This window comes from Bombus terrestris, chromosome 1, assembly GCF_910591885.1.
Source record: "Bombus terrestris chromosome 1, iyBomTerr1.2, whole genome shotgun sequence".
NCBI classification, from domain to species: domain Eukaryota; kingdom Metazoa; phylum Arthropoda; class Insecta; order Hymenoptera; family Apidae; genus Bombus; species Bombus terrestris.
The window spans coordinates 5,327,302-5,344,936 of NC_063269.1; the positions used below are offsets into that span (position 1 = coordinate 5,327,302).

At 49.8% G+C, this 17,635-nt stretch overlaps 1 protein-coding gene across 2 annotated transcripts in view; it reads right to left on the minus strand.

Moving 5' to 3' along the window:
* The window catches only part of LOC100646648 (semaphorin-1A), a 145,595-nt gene that overhangs the window by 12,982 nt on the left and 114,978 nt on the right, over nucleotides 1-17,635 (minus strand). For both annotated transcript variants that reach the window (XM_012309222.3, XM_003393088.4), the window contains exons 3-4: nucleotides 4,103-4,199; nucleotides 2,031-2,440 (exon numbers count right to left, since the gene is read on the minus strand). In XM_012309222.3, coding sequence (XP_012164612.1) covers nucleotides 2,031-2,440; nucleotides 4,103-4,199 — 507 coding nt within the window. The remainder of the gene's footprint in view (nucleotides 1-2,030; nucleotides 2,441-4,102; nucleotides 4,200-17,635) is intronic.

Below are 17,635 nucleotides of genomic sequence, written 5' to 3' on the forward strand. Positions count from 1 at the left end.
GGTCTATTCGCTCTTCGCCTCTTCTTCCTTTCCCGCTGCGATGCATTTTACGATTAGAAAACTGTCCGACGTTAGATACCCGTGAAACGACGCCGGCTCGATGAAAATCACGGATGGTACTCGACAACGCGCGCTAGTCGCTATGGAGGCTCTCGATGATCGTTTGGCTGAAAGTAGTAACGATGTAGCAATTATTTCACGGCAAAAACAGAAATTCATCGTCGCAATGGAGCGCGCTTTCTATTTTTTTTTTTTTGCATTTTTTTTTGCATTTTTTCCGCGAAAACTTTTCGGTTTTGCGTTGGCAACGAGCAACGAGAATTTCGAGCGACGAGCGAGAGGAAAAGGTCAGCGCGAGCGAACGAGGCAAACGGAGAGAGGTCGGTAGAGAGTTGAATTTTCAACGAACGAAGGGAAAATCAATATTATCCAGCGGCCGGAGAAACTTGATTAGCGTTCGTACACCGTTCAATTAAAATACTCGAGCGGACGAGCGAAACCGTGGAATAAGGTGACGCACACGCAGTTTACCGTTCTCTTTGTTCCTACCGCAGTTACTTTTCCTTCCAGACTTTTCTAGCAATCGAAACGTCGCGTCGTTCTCGTAAAAAATTCCCGTCCCGCGTTTCTTCTCTACCTCGCCAATGAGCTCGCGCGTCATCCCTCGGTATCCGAACTATAATTCTTTCTCGCTCGGTGACCGTTCCGAATAAAAATTCGACCTTTCGGCAAATTCGCAGGGGAACCGTAATTCTCGTACGCCCTTCGTTTTTCCTCGCCGAGCATCGTAGATGTTTGGCTGATGCGAGGGAGCGTGGGTGCGAGACGCTGGAAAAAGACGCTAGTTGGACGGCGAAATGTACGAGACACGCCCGATAAAGCAGTTAATAATAGCAATCCACGAAAAAACAGCTCGAGGAAGAGTCGTTGAACCGGCGGACAGGGGCCAGCAGACAGGTCTTTTATCCGGATTAAAATTTCCCATCGACGACGTGGTACCGTGAGACGCGTTTCGTCCAGGGCGAACAGAGACTTCTGTCATTATACAGATATGGAAGGGCAGTGGAATAATATCGTCGCTGCGCGAGCTACGAAATCCAACGTACACGCACAGTTAATCTCGGAATTACATCGTGTGGATTAAAGCCGGTACCCGGTAGTTGGCGCACCGCGCCTTTTTCCTTAATTTTTCGTCCCGTAACTCGCAGAACCGCGATTTTCAAGGTCCAATTAAAAACTTCCAGTAAATATCGAATCCGTGGCTTGAAGCTTGCGGCCCTTTCGGATCTGCAGTCGAATATCGCGAGCATTGGCGCGCGAAGCACTAGCCCAGCTGACCCTCTACACAGCGCTGCACGGTACAAACCACTGTTTGCATAAATAGCGCGTGTAACCGGCATTTCGAATGCCAATGAATTTTCTGCGGGTGGTCGTTTCGTTATTATCCAGGAAGCGTGACCGAAACGCTTAACTCGTTCGAGCGAGCAACTTTCTTCCGGAATCTCTCGCTCGTTTGGAAAAACTTTTTCTCCGGATAGAGCAAAGTGTTCTCCCCATCGCTAGCTGCGAGGAACGTTTTAGTATACCGTGCGATAAATTCCTTCCTGCCCACTACTGCCCTACCGACCTTTTTCCACCATCAGGAACACTCCACCTGCTTACGACGTATATCCAGCGTGGCCGCGTTTCTCATACTTTAATCTTTAATCGCGCGTTAACGTCGACCGGCCTGCCTCCAATTCGTCATCCACGCCCTTGCCCATTCCGTATCAACCAGATCCTAAGAAACATCGTCTAACGGCTTTTTAATTTCATCGATGACGCGGCCGATTACCTTTCTCCTGCTTGCTCGCGCGCGTCACTCGTCTTATCCGGCTAATCTACTTTTTCTCATTCGACAACCGCTTGGTTCGCTGTACACAGTCGCTTTAAAACGACGTACGACATACTTACGTAAGCGGAAGCGACGACCGGGTCGACCGATCGATCGCTAAGAAGAAAAACGAAAGGAGCGTCCTGGATTTACTCACCGTTTAGGCTCTTGGAGTCGTACTGCTCGGTCTGCAGCGGTTCCCTATAGATGATGGGATCCATGCCCGCGAAATCGGCCACCGTGCCGGTGTAAAGTTCTCCGTCTACGTAGACGAAGGTGCTGTTGTGACGAGGGTCGTACGGGCACATCGCTTGGCCTCCCTTCTCCTTCAGGATCGTATAGTTGCCGGGGTGTACCCCGTAGTCGCGGCACATAGGCTTAAAAGCGTTGGTCGCACACACCAGCAACGTGTTCGAGTCCGTCTTGACGAGGATGCGAATGTAGTTCTGGCAATTCTCCTCGGGGGTGCCCTTCACCAGGCACATCTTCACGTCACTGTCGGTCGAGTACCAAGTCAACCTTTGTTGCTCGGTCAAGTCAGTCAGGCTCAGATTGTGCACGAGATTTCTGAAATAGAAGAGATGTTGCCGCGAATGAATACGCTTTCAAGCTGGATTTGCTTCTATTCGCGGCGGTTCCTTCGGCAAATAGAACTCGGGCTCGCGATCGAACTCCGGAGTTCGGTAATCGCGCAACCAATTCTCCTTGCTGCGTCGAGCTTTCCGCTTTAAGCGTTCATCGAACGTCGTCGTATGAATGGAATTTTAAAAGACAGCCACCGATAATACAGACGCGAAACCCAGTTCGCCGAAGTAAAGGATTTTACTGGGAATTTATGGGAAAAGAGAAGCTGGCGAATCTCGACTCGCGGTCCCTTTTCGTCGAAACGAACCGCTCCTTCGAATATTCCCGAACGTATCTCCTCCTCCGAGAATTTTCCTATTTCCCGCGCGCGATCCCTAACTTTTTTCGATACGCGATACTTCCGATCGCGCATTAATCACCGTGTGGCACCGAGAGGCTTTCGCGTCCCTTTACTTTGTCCGCTTATCGCGCGCAGATTCTCCGGCTTCTCGGGAAATGTAGTCGGTCCCAGCGCGCACCGAGTCGACGACAAAAAAGTCGATCGAAAGGCCGAGAGCCACGGGAACCGCGACGGGATTCGAGCGCCGTCCCGATCCGTTTATTACACACGGGCCAAGATTTATGGCGGTCGGCTCGAGATTAATATTCCGAGAGGTCTCGAGCTGCAAATTTTCCCCGTTGTCTCGCGACAGCTCGCATTTGCGCGCGATTTAACCTATCCCGGTAGTAGAACCGGGCACCATCGATTTCGAGAGAAAAACCTAACCCGATGACACTCGCCGAATCGATCGAGCAATTAACGTAATTCTACTGACGACGGCGACAACGACGAGCGATCAACGATGACACGATCGATTCGCATCTGTTCACGGGAGGGAGACCCAATTATCGTCACGACCTACCAGCAACCGATTTCATTCCGTTCTCTCTCTCTCTCTCTCTCTCTCTCTCTCTCTCTGTGTCTATCTGTCTATCTCTTTCGGATGAACGGAGTGGAATCGAGCGAAGATTCGTTTTCGAGAGGAAAGATAATCGATAGGAATCGGATTCGAGGGCAAACCGGAGTTAAGGAAGCTCGGTACATAACGATTTCGTGGAACAACGTTGGCGAGTGGAAGGAAACGCGGAACCACCGACCGGACGAATCCTTCGACCCAAATAGCCAAGCGTTCCGCGAGAGATTCGTGCTCCAGATTTCGCGGCCAGTAGCCGATGTATATCGCGTTTTAATTACATATTACGTTCTCTCTGGATCCCGCGGGAGAAAGTTTTTTAAAGAACCGGCGAGCTTGCAAGAAGTCGCGCTTCCTTGCCGCTTCACATTCGAAGGCTCGTAAAATAAAGCGCGCGAAGAAGTTTCTAAATAAAGTTCGACGATCTCATTAACAGGGTGGAACAGCGTTTCGTGGCCGGTCTCGGAGAATTTATCGTCGGAAAGAAGAGAATCCCGAGGAAGACGAAACTCGAAAGGAGGAGAGAGGAGAGCGTGGAAACGAGATTTCCCGGTGAAACTAGTCCGTACACGTAAAGATCGAGAGGTGCGCGAGCGTCGATCGCGGTAGGCTCTCGAACCGGTAGCAAAGAACGAGAAGAAGAAGCGGTCCTTTAATTAAAGCACTCGCTCCAAATGAATCCTCTATTTACCTTCCGCCGACCAGAAGATAGTTCCCGTCCCGGAGTACCAGCCGAAAGTAGTCTGTGTGCGTCTCGTTCCCCGTAAACCTGAACACATCTTCGGCACCTGGAAAAGAAAAGTAGAGGAACGTCGGTTGGTTTTCCTTCTATCGTTTGAAAGGAGGAATTATCTTATTGGTGTAATTAGAGGAGTCGACGGATCTCGTTCGCGGTCGTTGCTTTCGCGGTGAATGGTCGCGAAAGGCGGGCGGCCATTGACGAGCGCGACGCGGCCCAACGGCACACGCAGGCACCGACGACGTTTGCAAGCTAAGCCGTTCACGGTATCGAGCAAACGCCAGGTCGGTTTAATAAGCGTAATAAGTTCCTTTTGATCGCCATTCCAAAGAACAAAGGTTCGATCGATCGTTAACGGTTCTATCCCGATGATCGATCATTTTTTCACCCGACAGGAAGCTACTTCATTATCCGCTAATTACCTATCTATTAGTTACAACGAGCCTCCCTTCATCCTGGCCACCCCTTCAACGATCGATCGGTTCCTCCGCCCGTCGGCAAACTCCTCCCTCGCGATCCTCTCCGAGAACGATGGGAGTTCGTTCCACCGGACAAATTTCTCGGAAATTTTCGTCGAAATTCGCGAGCCTCGTTATCGCGTATCGTGAAAGGTCTTAATCATCGAGGCTTGTGTACGCTGCATCCCCGAAGCGTAACGATTAACCTTTTCTTTCTCGCGACAGCCCGCGGCGCCTCGTTGCACCACCGTTGCCATCGATAACGAAGATAACGTTCGACACGGTCGAATCGTAAAGTCGCAGGTTCGAACGAACCGCGTGGCAACCTAATTCCGCGGCGGTGCCTGCAGACACCGAGGGCATAATTATCGACGTGTTTCCGCGTTTCGACGTCAGTCAATGTCACTGACCGGTCCTTCGTATCCGGTCGATGCAATTTAGGTCGGCAGATAAGCACGCAATAGCATCGACAGTAACAATGAGCGGATAGTACGGTGAAGGGAGCCATTATGAAAGGACCGCGCCCTCCGCGCCGGCTATTCACTTCGTCCTGCCGCAAGACGTTCGGTAAAGTAATTAACGTAATTCGTAGCAGCTCGCAAAGCGAGAGTCCATTTCCCAGCTGCGTTCAGCCGCTTCCATACTTTTCACGATACCGTTGCAATATCTGTTTCGAGCGAAAGAATTTTCCTGGCTTCCTCGGCGAGCTACGCTTTCAAACGGTTTCCAGCAACCGGAATCGTTCCGGCCGGAGATTTTTATTTATTCGTACGGCGAAGAATTTCCAGAGTTTCCATCGTGCAAAAAGGATGGTCCGGCGAGCGTAAAACGTGGAGGAGTGACGGACGCAACGCGGTTCGAAATTAACGCGTCGATTATCCGTCGTTCACCGGGCAGGTAACGTCTGAAGTGCAATTAACGCGGTCCTCCGACACCAGTCAATATCGATGATTCCGAGCGGCGTGTCTCGCGTATGCAATTTGGGTCGCTGATAGCCGCGGAATACCGGCAAATGGGAGCGCACCATTATCGGAGGATCATACGTCTTGCACTGGAAACGAATTAACGTCACGCTGGCCCGCGTTACATTCGTCCTCGTCCGACGGGAAAGCCCGAGAGAATCGGAAGGTTGAACGGAGAGAGAGGGTAGTTAGAGAGACAGGGAAACGGTTTTAGATAGAAAATCGGAACGAGATCGCTCCGGGATATAGCCGAATAGCTGGCTGTCCGCTTATTAAACGTTTTCCGCGTGGAAACGTTACATCGGTATTTACGGCATCTGCTTTTGACTGCTTTTTTACTTCGGGGGTCGAACGCGTGTCCCATGGTTGAATCGATAATTATCGAGTCACCGCGGCGGTACCGTTTGCTCGTTCATTCTCCACCGCTTTCGTTTTTCGTTGCTGTGGCGCGGTGGTTCGCGTCGAGAGCGTTCGATCGCGAAATCAAACGCGGCGAAATTGCACAAGGATATACGCGAAGGCCGCGTAGACGGACGCAAAGATCGGTGGACGAGGGAAGGGGGAACGCGGTCTCTTTCGCTGATTGGCTTTGAAATTAAACGGGGCAGCTTGTAACTCCCATCGGCTCTAGATTCGCTCGGTTATCGCTTTCCAAAATTAGCCGGTCGATTGCAATCTCGCGCGCCAACCATCGTGAAAACGCAAAGATTCCGTTTCACCGTTCGTTCTAATTTCCAGCTGGAAATTAGAGCTCGAACGAAATCGACCGGCAACTCCCCGTATCTATTAATCACGGAAAATTCCAGGTGCGTTTGCTCTCCGCGCCGACCATCGCATTCTGTCTCTCGCATCGTTCGTGTGACGTGTGTGTTCCACGTGTCGCGATGTCCTTTCACAACAGGACGAGACAGGAGTTTGCGGTGAACGTCGAGTTTCGCCTGACAGCGGGACCAACGATATTCGCGGAAGCTGACGCAAAACGCAAGCCAACGAGTTGATATCGGCTTACACGTACAGCCGAGGTAGAACGTCTCGTTTTAAGCCGCCACACACGATCCTGCACAGCCGGGGACGATCGTGATTGCGCTTTTCAATGAGCGACTTTTTGGCATTGCCGAGCTTCTAAGCGCGTCACAAAGCACTTAAGCGCGTTTCGCGGGTCAGCTGGTGGCCGGACCGACACGTCCACGCCTCTTCCTGTCCATTTTCATTTCGCTGTTTCAATCTCTGGCGTTAATTGCGCCACGCGAAACCCGCCCGTAAGTTCGTTCATTTCAATCTGGTTGCCAAGTAACCGGTGGCCGGAAGTCGTTTCCGAAATACCGATCCAACGATCCTATCGACTCCTAACGAGGAGGAAGCACCGCGTATCGATTTCGAGGCAAGTTCGTAAGTGAGAGGCCACGTAGGTATTCGCGCGGCCAGTGTATCATTGCAAATTAAATATCCGTTTCGGCGAGGAAACTAGGTTCGCAGAGGGTCGGAGAGAACGGAGGCCAATATTTTACGATATCTCGAACAGACCGTGCGTTACAACGAAGCGTACAACGTACGATTGTTCGGGAACCGCTAAAAAATTGACCGAAGTGAATTTATCTGGTCCAGCAGGGGCCAGGGTAGGCGAGACCACAAATCACGTATATAAGTTTGCCGAGGCGGTGGCACGGCATAGCGTGGCGTGGCGTGGTGTGGCGTGCCATGAAACCCCGGCACCGGGTATTCGGAAATATTGAACGCGTCCAAAGTTACGACTCTGCCGTCAAACTTGCTCGATCGAAGTTTGCGAGATCGTTCTCCACCGTCCCTCTGCTCGGCCTGAGTAGACCAGCAGGGCCCATCCAGACGGGAATCCAGCGAATATAGCGGATCGGGTAAAAGATGCACGTTGCCGAACGAGACCGAGAATTCTCAAGCGGATCGTTGCCGCGTCACTATCACGGCAATTAAACGCGCGAGTCCGCGCACCAGCCATTCCTTGTCGATCATCCCGCTACCTTTTGGCGAATTTTCTCGAACGAGTCTGCGACAAACGCGATGTATTAATTTAGGGCTACGACGTTTTCGACATTTACACCGAAAGGTATCCAAGTGACGGAAAGAAAACTTCTCACGGACTCTATCGACTCTTCGTAGTCGAACTTTCAAATTCGACGCGACGTTGGTTCGAACAATTTGGAAGTTATCCGGTGCAACTTTTCCCTCGTACGGACTCTCGTCGTTTAACGTTCCGGATCGTCGTGACCCGCTCAACAATTTCGAAAGTTCGCGTCATAACGCGAGCTGCGTTCTGGTCGACGACGAACGTTTTATCGTGGAGCGTGTAAGATCGCGCGGGATCGTTTCCACGGATTCGAATGGTTTAACGATGTACGACGAGCCTCCAAAGTACATACGTATTTTCCTCTAACAATAAGCGGTGGACGTATTCGGATGCCGTATACGAGAAAGTGGAGAGCATAACGGTCGGAAGATAAGAGGAACGCGCGGTGAATTAATAAAGAAAGGAGCCGAGCGGTATCTGGCGATCCGATCGTCTGCGGCGTACCAACGTTCTCCTCGCCGAGAAGTGGATTATCTCCGGTGACGGTGTGCCACACGAGTGGACCCATGCGAGGCCCCGGTTTACACACGGAGGGATAAGGAAAACGAGCGAGGGAGCCGGAGTGGCGTTATGTCGAGCGAAAGTCATTAAAGTTTCGCACGTGCCAGGGTGACGGCACTGCCAGCAACGACCCTAGCCTATTATTTTTTAACAGCCCCCCTGCAGCTACCTCTCTCTCTGTTTCTCTCTTTTTCTCTCTTTCTTCCGGCTGTGTTTCCGCGCACGCACACAGGTGGAACTGCGGTCTTCGACCTGCGGTTAAACCATGACTAATGAACGAGCCCATCAACCGACTCCAGTCTCTCCCGCTGCTTTTATTGCGTCGAAAGCTGTGCGAAAAATACGGTTCGATCAGCGGTTTTGGACATAACTGCCGCGTCTTCAGCCGAGAACGAGAGCTTTGGGGGAAATTATCCAATCGGAGAAGATCGCCTTCGTCTTGGATCGGTCTTCTCCATTCGAATCGTTAAGCGAGATTTTTTATCGCTACGGCGCGCGGATAAGTCAGCGTTTCTGTCGTCCTTAATGGCGGACAAAGAGTCCGCAACCTGCAGCCATTGCGGTGAAGCGGAAAGGCTTCCACTCGATTATTAATAGGTCTCTTAATGCAGCGCAAACGGCCGATATTCCATCAATGGGGCACGTTCTCGTTCCTGTTTACGTTCTAAATTTGTTTGTCTACATTTACTATTTGTCCATTTAAATAATCGATTTGCACGCGTGTATGCATTTTCTTCGATTATGTAACAGCTACGTTACGCTCCTGGGTTGCGCACGATGCAAGTTGGTGCGTTTTCGCGAAATAAACTGTTCGCACGGTATGAATAGTCGAACGAAAACGCAAGCGGATGTCTCTATCCAAAGGCCAACTTACTTTATTAGCAGTGTCCGCGCGCGCGACGCCGTCTCTCGTAATTTAACTTTTAATTAAATTAGCCGCGGGTGGTCTACCGCGTGTACGCGTTTCCACGTGAATCTCAATTTTCTTAGAGGAAACCTAAGCGCAAGAGTAAAACGGATAAAAGCGAAGAGAGAAAGAGAGAGAGAGAGAGACCGTCGAGATTTCTGAAAAATTACCTTGCCACGGAACAGGCAGTGTTCTCGAGCAGTCATGCGAGCGTTTTCTGGCATCTCGACGCGGTATGGGAAACGCGACTGAGGTGTCGCGTTAGCACTTCAATTTCTTGGGACATAACACGTGTTTCCTCGACTAAGGTATGCCTGACGAAGCGAAAGAAAAAGCGCGCGAGGGAGAAGCAGCAGGATGGGGAGGTAACGAGAGTTGAGAAGACAGAACGGGGAGCAAAGAAGAAAAAATAGAGGAAGAAAGCTACAAGTCAGTCAAAGAAGATTCAAATACGACGGCGTATCTCCGGGGTAATCGGCCCGACGCGACGATAACCGTTCCCACGGGAAGGAACAACTTTTGTTACGACTTTTGTCGAACGAAAACAATCGTGCTGCGATCGAATAACTGGGCGAGCGTGAAGCTCGTGAAAAGTTCTCGTTCTACGGACACGCCTTTCTAAGGTCAGTTGTCCGGTCGTGCAATCCACTCGCCTCAACCATAAACGAAAGAATTATTTTCCTGCTCCCGAATAGTAGCTCGAAATCCTGCGGATTAACCGGATCGTCTCGAAAGGAGAAATTTCATCGGGACGAACAGTTTTGGTCGCTTTGGATTCGGATGATCGACGATGCACAAGCGCGGGGTAAGTACGCGAAAGGTAGCGGCGTATCGAAGTTGTCGTGCACGTAATTCCGCTGAAAGGGAAAGGAAGGATAGAGCCAAACGCCGCTGAAAGGACCCGCGGCTCCATTCTGTCACAATGTCGTTAAGTCGTCGGAAAAGGTGTTCCCCGAAACGTTCTTGCGTCGTATTTGTCTTTTTATTTTCCCTCTTTTCATAGCCCATCGAGTTTACATCGCTAACGAGGGACGTCAACCGGAGCGTCTCGTTTGCGAATCGACTGGACTCCATCCAGCTCTAGAATCCCGTCTTCCTCGTCGAACGTTGGCTTTGAACCCTTCTCGAGACGGTCGAACGAGATTCGCAGCCAGCTCGCCTCTCTACGCGCCTTGCGACTCGGACGCGAACGTCTATCTTCGTCGATTCTTCGTTGCTTTGAAATATCGTTTATCGAGCTCCTTTTACACTCAGCAAAGACTTTTTCTTTCGTCACGAGCGAGAACAAGTTGGCACGGTAAGTCGTACGCGGTGCTCGAGAATAACCGTTACGAGAGGAAACGAATGAATCGAAACTTGTTACGAGACATCGAGCGACGTACGCGAACGTGGAACTCGAAGAACGTTCTGCGCGAAATCGGTTATTACGCGTTTCCAGTTATTCGTTGCGTGGGTATTATTCGTTCATCGACGACATATGCGCAGAAATGGGAAAGGGGGTGTATTCGCACGGCAAACACTAATAAAAACGACAGCGTTCGAAGGCGCGCTCGCGAATAACTCAATTTCCGACGATTGGCGAAGATGGAGGCAGACGTGGTAAAGTTTTATGCAGAATGCCGTCGGAAGAAATGTGGAGGCTGACGGGAGTGCCGGGTGCCCGCTAGGGACTACCCAAAAACGTAGCGTACCGTAAAATAGCGGAACTTCGGCTCACGGGTTTGACCCTGGCATTTATCGCGTCGGTGCACACTTTAGGAATGTACCTATGCTCGCTAGAGCTCGTCGGCTGGGCCGGGGGTGAGACGCGCCGCCAAGGAAACGAGATCATCAGTCCGGGGAACGGGTCGTCGGCTCGGCTCGATCGGTCGTGGTACGATCGTTAGCGAGGCCCTCGATGTATCTGCATTGTCACCTCGGTAATGGCTTTCGATCCTGAACTCGATCGTACGAAATCTCCCTGAATCGAGGAGCGTCTCGAATCCTCTTTCGCGTCTCGACTAAACCAGAACGATCAAATCGATCTCGCGCTTCCACGATTTTCCAGAGAAACAATTTCGCTTTTTCTTTTCTTTTCTTTTTTTTTTTGTTCACGCTTCTTTTCTTACTCGATATTCGATAGCGTCTTGGAGCTGCGAAACCTTGCCGCTGCGAGATATTTCGACGATCTTGGAAGGCGTCTAACTCCTCGTAAGATGCTAAGCACGCGATACTACGAAACGAGGTCAACTCTCAATAGTCCCCTTGAAACGAGATACGAGGAATACGTATACCGATTCTAGTGTCGCGATTCGAAGCAACGCATTCTGGATCTACGTCGAATGAATGGCGAACGAGGTAGTCGAAGTTCGCTTGCACATCCAACCTGGGAGGGGTAGCTAAATAACTTAAAATCGTGGAGCGGTAAGTAGGTCAACGGTATCCAAGGGAAGAACCTCGAGCAACACTGGAAGAACGCTAACAAGAACGATGCGAAGCGGCGAAACAAAAGCTAGGCGTATTCGATTGTCTGCGAGAGCGAAACATCGTTAGCTCGCTGTCGCAGATCAGCCGCAAAAGTTACGTTGCCAACAAATAACCTCGATACGCGAGTCCAGCCGTGGGATTTCTAATACAAAGCAGAGTATCGAACTCGGAGGAGCAAGTTTTCAAACTTGCCAGAAACGGCTGATCTTCAATTAGCGGACGAAGTAAAGCGAAATAAAGAAGCGGTGGATATCGGAGAAAAGCGAGAACGGCGAGTTTTCTCGAAGCGTGAGCGCGGTGGAAACTCGGCTCGACCTAGTTCCCTGATATATACACATCGGTTCCCGGGGTTTGCTACTACGAGAACGAGGGGCGTCCTTATCTAGGCGATAAGTCAAGGATAAGCGCGGGATCCGTGACTCGGTCGACGCGACATAGCGAAAGCCGAGATGAGAATGCAGCCAAGGCTGCGCGATATCGCCAAACGTCGAATCAGGCCGAAGTTTGAATTAGGCCGATGCCTGAACCAGGCCTCGGCTCCAGCAGCTAAGTATTAGGTTGTCCGAGAAATGTCTTTCTTTTACAGATCCGTCTTTTACAACGACGCATCTTCATACAAACACGAAACCTAATCTGTCGAACGTCGTGATTTTTATTTCGATAGAACAAAATTGATCGTACGTAATTCGATAAAATAATACAAAACGAAAAATATTGTGCATCCATTATTTCCTTATAAGACGAAAGAAACTTTTCACACCACCTAATAGATTCCTCGCGTCGATACGTTCCCGTTACATCGCATCGCACTTCGTTGCCCTCGACTCTACCTTTCCGTAGAAACGCCATTTTTCGCCAGTGTTTTCCGTCACTTTACCCGATGTAAGGCAAATCTCACTTGGGTATTCCGAGAATTTGCGAAAAGAAGCGCGCGCCTTGACACCGCGAAAGCGAATTAACGTAAGTTTTCTTTGGCGTCGAGAGGGCAGAAACCTGGGCTTCGATGACTCGCAACGATTGGTAGGCCACAGCCGTGAATCGTTTGCGAAACTGCATCGCATCGCGCAGTGTGCGGGCTAACGCAAATGCGGGATTAATCATTCAAGCCGGAATGGATGCGCGGTCGCGAATTCGCTCCCAATGGTTAATTATCAGCGAACGCAGATCGAACCTCGTCCACCGAATCTCGTTTCGCGTCTTTGCATCCGCCCATCTCTCGTGTTGCGTGTCCACCGCACTCGTGCCCGCGTCGTCTTTCTCTCGTAATTGGCAGCCACTCTGTTCGCGTTGTTCCTCACTCGTGCGTTTCGATTTATTTGATTTAATCGAACATTTATTAGCGCGACACTTTTAATCAACACGCGATCGATTTTTGATGGAATACGGCGCAAAGGATCGCGGTGGAAGTACGGGTGTTGAAAGCACCTTAAAGTTTTCCATCGAAATTTCACTGATTTTGCACGGTGTTCTACATAAAGTGACTTTTACGCGTGTTAAACGAACAATATAATTCGATCGTAACAATTTAGGAAGACAGGAGGATAATTGTGAAACGTAGCGTCTCCATTCTCGCTACCTTTCTCTCTCGCCCAAGATAAATTAATCGGCGGACGGAACAATCGAGCGATTTTCATCCGCGTTGCGTATACTGCGTGCAATCACATGGCGCCACAACAAAAACGCAAGAGTGGATCGAACATGTCCTTAATTTCATCCGTGTTCCGAAAAACGTACATTTTTTTTCAGGTCGAGCGGTTTTATTTCAATTTTCTCGGCCGTTATCGGGGGCGTCGCGTACCGCGGTGAAAACGGGAAACGAGCCCGTTCCGTGTTCCGTTCCACGCTACCGCAGCGTTGCCTCCGTTCCAGCGACGATAATGAATTTATGGTGACCGCACAGAACATTCTGGTTGTTATCGAACTTTACTAAAATACCCGTTACGCGACTCGATTTTTCCCAGAGGGAAAAAAGAGGCAGACGTATTCTAAGCGCTGCCTATCCTTTTTCGTTATCAGTTGCTGCATTAAAAGGGAAACGTATTTATCGTTCGCCACGAAGGAAACCGTTCGCGTATTCTTACGACGCTCAAAGCTCCGTTAACAGCAATAATTTCACGAAGGCCATGTAGAAATTTCAATCGTTATCGAACTTCCGGCAAAAGAACCTCGAGCACGAGCTGCAATTCGCCCTGGGAATGGTACAGCTCGACCGATAAAGATTGTCATCCACTTAACAACACGGAATCGGATCAGCGACGCTGTCCATACATCGATTCTGTTTGTCGCGCATTTGGCCTGTCGACATCGATTCGATATCAACGTTACATCGGCAACGTATTGGTGCACACGCTCCTTTAAAGAGAAATATGTCAGTGAAAATTAAAGCACTAAAATGTATATATATATCATGCAGATATCGCGCCGTTAAACGAGCAATGGGCTGGGAACTGTTTCGGTCGTCTGACGCTTTCGATAATTTTCATAAAGAAGTTTTCCAGGTAAACAGCGTAATGAACAAAGTGGCAGCAATCGAAACATCGTTCACGCGAACCGACGACGGCTACTCGTACGTCGATTATTTATGAAAGTGGCCGTATCGTAGGTGCGCGCACATCGTTAATGAAACTAATTACGCGATGCGATGCGATGCAATCCGCTCTTACGTGCGAGATACAGTGGCCGTGCCGAATCACGATCGCCTCGGCGAAATTAATTGGATTACGGGCCAGTGTTTGCCGGTCTTAATGCCGACGGACGTACTGCGTGGCTCGATCTAATAAATCAATCGTTCTAGACCACCACTCTATGAATTTACCACGCGATACGTTATCGCTTGTGATTGGGATCGAGCCACTAGCTGGAAACACGTTCCTTCCTTCTCTTTACGCCGGTGTTGCTCGTGTATTTCTCTTGGTATTTCGTTCGCGTTATCGTTCCGAGCCGATGCTTTTATTGGACGACAAAGCCGATGCGTCGCTGGTTCCTTCGAAAGCACCCTGAAAGTCCTTGGAAACTCGGCCGTCGCGAACGGCCATTGTTCTCCCATTTTTCTGGTCGTTTCTCTCGTCCATGACTTTTCCGCGGAGGATGGCCCTGGATTCCTCGCTATTTATGGATCACTTTGTTTCCGAACGAAACGCGCCGCGTCGCGAAGCGGTTACCCGAGCGCCAGACCTTCGGAAAATCGAGCAAACAGCCTCCTAGCCGGTATCGTGAGAGAAACGGGTCTCGCAGAGGCGATCGATCAACGGTTAATCGACGAAACGCAGGGTGACGAGAATTTTCGAATTCCCGAGCGTGTGAGTAAATTTCAGCTCCGATAACGAACGGGGAAGGAGGATGTGTCCCTGTCGACGTATCGATCGTCATCTGTCATTCAACGTCGTGTCTTTCAAAACCCAATCAAGGGATCATACTTTAATTAATCAAGATAGAAGTCTCGTTGAACGAACGTCGCGCGGCAAAAAGTCCATTAACTTTCGCGCGTTATTAACGCCGCTTCTTTAAACGTTTCCGATCCGATTGCTCTTTCGAATTATTCTTTTGGCTTCTCTTTGAGCGAGCAGAATTTATTTACGACAACGGATCTCGAATACACCATCGCGCCTCTTTGCAGCGTTGTCATGGATGCGTGAAAATGATCGTTTCGAGCCAACGAGCCAACGTGCATTTCGTATCGCGTTTCGAATTTACCGTATTACACGGGACGTTAAAACCGATGCGACAACGTCTACGACCGACTTATATATCATCTTTTATCCATCTGCGAGTAGAACTCGGCTTTTCTCTCGAGAGAATAACCTCGATCCGCAAAGGATGTTTGCCTGGCGTACCTATTGTCTCATCGCGTTCTCGTTCAGCTCGTACGAGGGAGCTTCACAGACACTTTATTTGCATCCACGCTCTCTGGAAAACCTCCTTCGGGCGTTCGCGATGACCAAACTTTTTTCACTTTCTCGGACTGTCTCTACACGTTCACCGCGAGTATTTACAGGCTTTCCGGACCAGACCAACCCTGCGGCTGTTCTCTCCACCAGAGACCCGCCTAAAGAAAGGATTTCAGATTGAAACAACTTTGAAAACCCAGAGAACACGACCCGTTTGCGCGTAGGCTCGATGATCGTAGATACCGATTTTCCCCGGCAGTTTGTCTACGGACAGGAAATCTTGCATCCGGAATGCGGAGGCGCGATCGTCACGTTCAGCAGGGTGTCGGAACCAAGGTAAACGCTATCGAAGGAAGGTGTCGTCGGTACGATTGCGTGTGCGTTCGACAGGAAGCATACCTAATCGTTTGCTGGCAATTGTTCGCATCAACAAGTGGCAGCGAGGAGAACGAGCGAGGGGCAGCGGTATCCATTGCGTTTACAAAGCTACTCTGAGCCGAACTTTGACGATAGACGGAACATACGCGTAGCGATCACCGTTGTCACGGCAGTTTACTCGTTTACCGTTTTGTCGGCCGATATAGATCTAAATGGATACTTGGCGTTCATCGGTTTATATTAGCTTCCGATACTCGTCCTGACGATCAAGTTAATTAAAAATGTTTTAAGGGAATTCGTTCGATTCCGCGAACGAGGAAAATCGGCTCGACGTTGAGCATCGGTTCCGAAGAGATCTTCGCTGTTGAAATATTTGGGTCATCCATGTCCAGTAAATTGCAAGTAGTATCGGGTAACTCGTCTCGCGAACGCGTATGCCGTACGGTAATGGGTCGACAAACTCTGTTGTGTAATTGATCCGACATTCGATGATCGTTGCATGTTCCTGTGCAACGTTATGTCGTTTGATTGTCCCCGTTTCCACGATTCGGTTCCATTGCTCTTGGACAGGCACGAGTCGAATTTCGATCGTAGCTGATCGGGATATTCGCGATTCGGCAAATGCTAAACAGGCAGAGCGGCGACGTGCCACTTAATTGCCTCTTCCTCGTCCAACCAACGAGTTTTCGTCGACCATCGCTCGGCCCAATTTTCGCGATGGCAATCTTAACATCGAGATTAAACAAGACGTCGAGTAGAGCCGCGGTACACCCTCGATTTAACCGGTACACACACCTGCTCGATCAAGGTAACGCCGATCGATATTCTCATCCGGCCGAAGCGGATTGCTGTCAGCAGTCGAACACGTACACGGCTCCGTCGCGATATTTCATCGAAAATCGCCCACCCGAAATCAGCCGAGTTGGCGAATCGCACTCGCGCGCCTTCCATCTGCACCCGACACCTTTCCAACGTCGAATTTCTCTCGTCCGACGTAGATCCGAGTGCCGCGACTAATTAACACCTCCGAGTACAAAACGCGTTTACAGCAATTACCACGGGATTAATTTCGATAAAATCATTCGTTGAAAGGAACACAAAAGACAGACACCAGACTCTCGAGGTGCAAAGACGTAAGAACGCGTGGAATCTGGATAAACGCGACTAGTGCAAGGACTATATCGAATACAATTCTTGAAAGCTGATATTTGCTTCCGCCTGGGAAAATACGACCGCGTGATATTTGCTTCCCTGTTTCCCCTCTCTTCTGCGTTTTAAATCGGGAAACGGGAACGCGTAAAATTCTCCTTTGGCTTACGAATATTAAATAAACGAGAGACGAACAAATATTTAACGAGACGACAAGAACGCGAGCTACTAGTTAACCAAAGTATTTATTCGTTTACCTTACCGACCTGAACTTCTCTTTCTTTCCTCTGGCTGTTTATCCAAACAATCTCGATTCTCGACGCGATCGTTCCACTTTCTTGCTCGCGTTCGCGTAAACCTGCAACTTTTCATCCCGGCTGACCAATAGTTCGATAACGGGGCGAAAACAAAGCAGCGATCTTTCTCGGTCGATTCTTTACGGCTCGCAGTCACACGGCCAACGAGAAACATTTAATCTGCAAGAGGAAAGTTGTCGCAAAGTGGTCGCATTTCGATGAATTTTTCCCAGTTCGAAGCGAAAAACGAAAAAAGAAAAGAAAATAGGTTTCACGGCGTGAACGGTCGACGCGTTGAAACGCGATTCGCGCGGAACGAGTCGAGCACGAACCTCGAACAACACTTCGTCATCGCTAACGATTACGCGTTTCTGCGTTCC